The following is a 6,479-nucleotide window of genomic DNA, read 5'->3' as shown; positions in this document are numbered from 1 at the left end:
ACAAATGCAAGAATTTGAGTATTTTGAAATTTAAATACAAATCCAGATCTAAACAAAAGAATGTGAGTAGATGAATGCTTGTAGCCTTGTACCATACAATACTAAGTGACAAAAATGTAACTCAACTCCAAAATGCAGAACATGATGATTGATGAGAAGGATAATTGAGGACTTATAAACGAATATGTTCATATATCTTCTTTTCTTAGGATCATAAATTAATGTCCACATATGATAAATCTATCCACAAATTTCAAATATTTATGCTTCGGGAAGCAAAATTTTATACCAGTTCAAATAGATTCCTGCTGAAACTCGATAAATTTATAATTTTGAAACCGATAAACTATGAACATTAGTTTTGTGTGATAATCGAGATTGAATATATTAATATGTTGAGATCGAGTTTATTTCATCAATTTATTAATATATCAATGTTCTACTGCATTCCAGGGCTAAAATTATCAATTGCTCAATGGAAGGTGAGGATTCCAGTATTATTACTTCGAAATAATTGAGAGAGAAGGCATGTTTGAACAAAAATTATCTTTTAAGAAGCCAAGAGGCCCATTTTAGCCCTGTGCATATAGTATATATGTGCATGCTAATGCATAGTTTGAGATGCAAAGTGTTAAAGAATTCTTAATTTCCGACCATCATGTCCAGAAGGTAAAATGGGTCGGTCGGATTTGGTCTTTCAAAAATAGCTTCTTTTGTTGTAATAGCTTCTTTTGTTGTAGTGAAGATGGTCACTGATTTATATATAGAATTGTAGAGATGATGGTATGTGAGAAATGGAGGTTGTGCATGGAAATGGTGAAGTTTACAATGGAGTTTCTGATGATATGCATGGAGGCTGTTTGTAATAGTGATGGAGCAGGACTTTTCGGACTCTTCTTCCTCACCAGTACCATCCATGTATTCACCCAGCTTATGTATTGGTATTCCGCCGCAGATTGTTTATGTAACTATAAACAGTGTGCATTAACAGAATAAGAAGGGCTAACTACAACCCGTCTCACTTTGACGGAATCAGAAGGCTAACTACAACCCGTCTCACTTTCAAAAATTAGTGATGACAATCAGTTTTGATCCTTATTTCTTCGAAATTCCGGCCTGCACATGCCTATGTGACAATTTTACAAGACACAAAGTTGATTGAGTTGCATTTTATTTTTTTTGCTGATATATTAATGAAATTTGTCATTTTTTTGTCACGTGATATGACTGTTACCGTTACTGTTATACATAACAAATAAAAGAACTGAGTTTATATTACAATCAGGCCCAGAAGATCACAGCAAGCAGAGGCCACTCACAGCAATCGATTTTTTTTTTAATATCCAAAACATGTGCAGATTACATTTCACAAGACAATAGTTTCTTTAAAAAGGTAGGATTACGTGTCTTACAAAATTAGTATATGAAATCGAATCCAAATAATATATGTTATGGTTAATCTCAACACTAATTATGCCATTCGGTGTCATGATAAACTTGCGATTCTCTGCAATATCTGCTGTAGTAAGTTTCAAAGCTTGAATATAAATTATACATTATAATCTTTTATCTGTAATGTAATTCATTAGTTTTATTGTGGCTATACTTTGTGTTTACACAATTTTGCCAGAGGACTTGAGAGCAAAAGCATATAAGATCGACTCACTAGGTTGCAACCATTACCATGTTAATGCCTTTGGATGTTCTCGACATCTAGTTTCTTGAAATTACTAAATATTTGCTATGTTAAGAACTTACCCAGTTGCATCCTTGCACACTTGGCAGGGTTTTCATCATCTGTTAGTTCTCGACAGGCTCTACCATGGTTGAGTAGAATGGAAGAAATATGGGATAGAAAATATTTCCTTTTCCGAGTTCACTGTTGCCCTGTGCTCCACACCTGCATCGTATACTAACTGCCTTATCATAGAAATTTCTCAGATATTTTACTGTCCGCCTACTAACATATGCAACTCAACAATGTATGCGAAATCCTCAAGAATGTTGGGAAAATGAAAATTTATAACAGTGAACCATCAATTTTTCTACCTATTGCAACAACCATTCAAGGAAAGCAAAAATAGATGAATCTTCTTCTTCTGTTAAAAAAAGGTATAGTACCATGGACGTTGTGGATGCATCCGCTGAGAAATCGTGAGTTCACATGTTTTCAATAAGTGTTTCTTTACTGCAAATTAGGTAAAAGAGTAAATATTTTAAGCATGCAACATAATATATATGTTACATGGAGCTCATGTATCTCTATACAAATTAAGTATGGCATCCATTGTTATCAAGTCGACGACTAGTCGTCGACTAGTCGACGACTAGTCGACAAGTCGTTTTATAGAAAAAGTCAAGCAACGACTTATTTAGTCTGGCGACTTATTTTCAACATATCAATGTCTTCCTAATCTTTGTATCATTTCAACTTCACATTATTATTTCCTCCCTGTCACTACTTTTTGGCTTCAGGCTATGTAATATTTGTATCATTTTCAACATATAAGTATATCCCTAATCTTTGTATCATTTTAACTTCACATTATTATTTCTTTCCTATCACTATTTTGGGGCTTCAATTTATATGTGAACTAACAATTTGCTACGTCGTATACATCTCACTGTTGCTTATTATCTTTTACTTTTGATTCAAACTATACACTGATGTGTGTTCAACTATATTTTATATATTAAATCTAGTAAAAATATGTATAAGAATGACTTGTCGACTTCTTACGACTAGTCGGGCGACTTGTCGACTAGTCGATTCCAAGGTATCCGGGCGCCGAGGCTCGACTTGGCGCCGTAATAAGCTTGATGGCATCGCATATCGGATTCAGTTAAAGCTCGTGTTGTTTACTATATGTTCTTGATGTGGGATTCAAGGGGCCACTTGATGAGATCTGTGAGTACATAGAGTTAGGTCTATGACCTATAACTTATAAAGATTACTGGCAAAGGAGTAAAGACAATGAATTCATACTTTTTTTTTATCACTTTTCTGCACTTCTAATAAGAAGTCCTCAATATCAAACAGGAAGCATAAATAAATGAGGGCCTAGGGGATGCACTTTAGTTACCCAGCATCTGATGTAGAGACCTTCAGATCTATTTGACTGATCTTCTCAAATCCAGAATGTGCTCGAGCTGTCAACGTGATCATTTTTCTGCACAATATCAAACGGGAAGCATAAACATACAAGGGACTATACAGATTAGAAAGAATATATTGCGCAACCAATAAAAGTTTCACCTAACAAACTGAAACTTATTTTCCACATTAATTATTAGAACCAGAGAAATACAAGATTATTTAAAAAAACCAGCTTTCTTTCCAAGCCGAATAGCCTAATATCATTGTTTTGTCTCTGCCAAACCCACATGGATGAAACAAGGAGAACATGAGAAAAGCATAAACCACAGAAAACTAATATTCTTGCGAACACTCCGTAACTCAAATCTCTGGAGAATCGACACAGACTCTCGGTTCCTAGTGTTCTATAACATATACAGTACAATTCAACGCATGAAAATTTCAGCAACATGTCATAACTCATAATCTGTAAGCTCCTTGTGATTCCACAAACAACATTCATACTTCATTTTCTGTTCCAACTTGTTATTTTGTGTAATCCACTAGACCACAAAAGGTAAATTTTTACCAATCTCTGCTTTGTTCTCTATATTAGTGCATCTCCAAGAGCCAACTTAGCATAATGGAGTTAAATAGCAGGGAAAAGCTAGCACGCGGAAGGGGGGAGACAAAAAGGAAGTGTAAGGAAAAAAGTAGGGATTATACATTCATTTTAAGAGTTTTTGTTATTTTAATTAGTAGAGAAAGAGAAATGAGCTTGTTTGTGAAAGCCTGAATATGCGTGGTGAAGGGTATATCTGGAATAAAGTTATCTGATATATGCATTATAGAGGTAGTACAGAGGCTTCTTTTATTATTTTTAAATGCTGATTTATTTTTCCGTATTATGGGAAGCGTCGCTATGCTAGCTTTCAATTCGGAATGACAACTTGAACATAGACTGTCCTTATATAGAAGAGATAGCATTACAGTCTCTAATCCACTGTCTATTACCTCTAAACAAACTGATGGTATCTCTTAAGTTGCTAATAGATATAATTCTTTACTCAGCAAAACATATTACTATAGCAGATAACTTAAATAAGTTAGGAGATGACAATAAATAACAATGAACCATAAATTAAAGTACCTGTTGCAAAAACCATTTGCAGAAAGCAAGAACGGCGGGGTCCTGTTCTTCCTGTTCTTTAGGAAATAGCTCTACTACCATGGATGTGGTAGATGCATCCGCTTTGTAATTGTGAGCTCGCATGTTCTCAATCAGCACAACTGCTTCTTCATATCTTTTATTCAAAAGGCTTCCACGGATGATCGTGTTGTAAGTCACATCATTAGGCAAACAACCGCTAGTTTCCATTTCAGAAAGTAATATCTTTGCTTCCTCAAACAACCCTTCTTGACAAAATCCTTGAATCATTGTAGTGTATGTCTTCACATTGGGTTGCAAACCTCTTGAAGCAAGCTTATCAAAAATATTTCTGGCCTCATCAAGTTTTCTGTTCTTGCAGAGACCATCGATGAGGATAGTATGTATTTGAATATCATGAGCTATACCTTTACATTCCATCATTCGAAAGAAGGAAATTGCTTCATCCATGTATCGGTTCTTGCAAAGGCCATCCAACAGAATTCGACATGTTACGATATCTGGTTTATTACCTTTTTTTAGCATTTCATGGAGAAGGTTGTGCACATCATTATGTCTACCCATCTGAAAGAGACCATGTACGATGGTGCTGTAGGTTTGAACATCGGCTTTTATACCTTCAACAGGCATTTGTCTGAGGAGATTGATGGCTTTGTCTAGTTCCTGCCTCTTACAATAGCCATTTATCAGAATGTTAAAGCTATAACAATTTGGAGCTATACCATTATTCCTCATGGTATTCAGCACCTCTAATGCCCTGTCCGTTTTGCCTGTTAAACAAAACCCATCCATTAGTGTGTTGTAGGTGATTACATCAGGAGGTACACTTTTCTTGATCATAATTTCAATAACATCTTGAGCATCTATTGTCCTCCCTTCTTTGCAGTGTGCATCGACCAATATATTATAGGTATGCAAATCAGGAGGGATCTTCTGAGCACCCATCTCACTTAACAAAGGCTCAACGTCCTCCCATCGGCTGGAGCTGCAAAGACCTTGAAGTAATGTGTTATAGGTTATAACATTTGGTGGAATGCCTTTAACGCTCATTACAGACACAAGATCCAATGCATGATCAACTCGTCTTTCTTTGCACAGAGAATCAATAATCGAGGTATAAGTTATCGCATCGGGTTTACAACCTAACTTCTCCATCTTTCTTAACAACTTGAGAGCCATGGAGGTATTTGAAGTTTTGCAGAGACCATCAATGATGGTGCTATACGTAACTACATTGGGCTGAATTTCTTTGTATATTATAAGCTTCTTAAACAAATGCTCGGCCTCCAAAGGCCTGTCGTGAGATAGAAGGCCCTTGATGAGAGTGTTGTAGGTCACGACATCGGGCACCCAACCACTCTTGATGATTCCAGCAAGCAAGGAAAAGGCATAATCAAGAGTACTCAAGTGACAAGTGGAATGAATGGCAGTATTAAAGGTAACAATATCAACAGGAATGCTTAAAAGACGGAATTCTCTAAACATGGAAATGGCAACAGAGTATTCTTTCGTCCGAACAAGGGCAGTTAACAGTTGGTTGAACTTAATAACAGGAAGCAGAGGTTTTATTTGAAGCATTTTGTCGAACACAAGAAGAGCATCGTGGAGATTATCAAAACCAACTTTAGATTTATGATAGAGTAATTGTTGTAGTTCGGGATGAGTGGTGGATGGAGAAGGAATAAAGGGGGGTTTGGGTTGTGAATTAGGGTTAGGTTTAGTAGAGAAAGGAAGAAAATGAGAATGTAGTAAAAGAGAACAAGGGCTTACACTTTGAGGCATTAGCGTGAATGAAGTGAGAGCATGAAATGGAGTTAGTGTTTGAGCTCCTCTCTTCAACAAAACGGAAGACATGGCTACAAATTCAATGCGCAGAAATATCAAGAAATTGCACTAAAATCACCTCGACTTGAGAGTAGCTAAATCACTGTGTCTGCTGTCTGTGTGTTGCTGCTATAGTCGTCTTTCCGAAGAGAATCACATAAATGATTTTTTTTTTAATTATTATTCGTTGTAATATTTTTTTTATTACATTACTATCCTCCCAACATTATATACTTTATATATAATAAGTGTAAGGGAGATAATTTGGTCGCATGGTCCTATGGTCCAAAAGCTTATCATCCGTTAGATCGAATATTGAACAAATAAGAACCGTTAGATTGGAACAAAATTAAATTTTGTTTTATAAGGAAACTGATATTTACTTGCATGTTTATCATTCCTTTTCTGAAT

At 35.7% G+C, this 6,479-nt stretch overlaps 1 protein-coding gene across 4 annotated transcripts; it reads right to left on the bottom strand.

Annotated features, from left to right (window-relative positions):
* Window positions 1-1,018: 1,018 nt before the first annotated feature.
* Window positions 1,019-6,236, bottom strand: LOC108202302 (pentatricopeptide repeat-containing protein At1g63330-like). 4 transcript variants are annotated; one of them, XR_010287695.1, is made up of 4 exons: window positions 4,227-6,236; window positions 3,084-3,170; window positions 2,122-2,188; window positions 1,019-1,900 (listed from the first exon to the last, which is right to left on the bottom strand). XR_010287695.1 is itself a non-coding variant. In XM_064084695.1 (3 exons), exons 1-2 carry the CDS (start codon window positions 6,096-6,098, stop codon window positions 3,129-3,131), a joined length of 1,914 nt encoding a protein of 637 aa, XP_063940765.1. In that variant the 5' UTR covers window positions 6,099-6,236; the 3' UTR covers window positions 1,022-1,900; window positions 3,084-3,128. The 4 variants fall into 4 exon arrangements, 3 of the variants coding, with proteins under 3 accessions (XP_063940765.1, XP_017226178.2, XP_017226177.2); XM_064084695.1 differs by lacking the exon at window positions 2,122-2,188 and having other exon boundaries at window positions 1,022-1,900; XM_017370689.2 differs by lacking the exon at window positions 1,019-1,900 and having other exon boundaries at window positions 1,920-2,188.
* Window positions 6,237-6,479: the final 243 nt, after the last annotated feature.

This window comes from Daucus carota, chromosome 9 (genome assembly GCF_001625215.2).
Source record: "Daucus carota subsp. sativus chromosome 9, DH1 v3.0, whole genome shotgun sequence".
NCBI classification, from domain to species: Eukaryota; Viridiplantae; Streptophyta; class Magnoliopsida; order Apiales; family Apiaceae; genus Daucus; species Daucus carota.
Note: the sequence above shows the minus strand (reverse complement) of the source record. Positions and strands in the feature narration are given on the sequence as shown.

What these genes read in the sequence shown, in the direction of transcription:
- LOC108202302 (XM_064084695.1), bottom strand. Translation starts at nt 6,098, where the DNA reads ATGTCTTCCGTTTTGTTGAAGAGAGGAGCTCAAACACTAACTCCATTT. An exon ending in GCAAATGGTTTTTGCAACAG is followed by an intron (nt 3,171 to 4,226) that starts GTACTTTAATTT and finishes GATATTGTGCAG; the next exon opens with AAAAATGATCACGTTGACAG.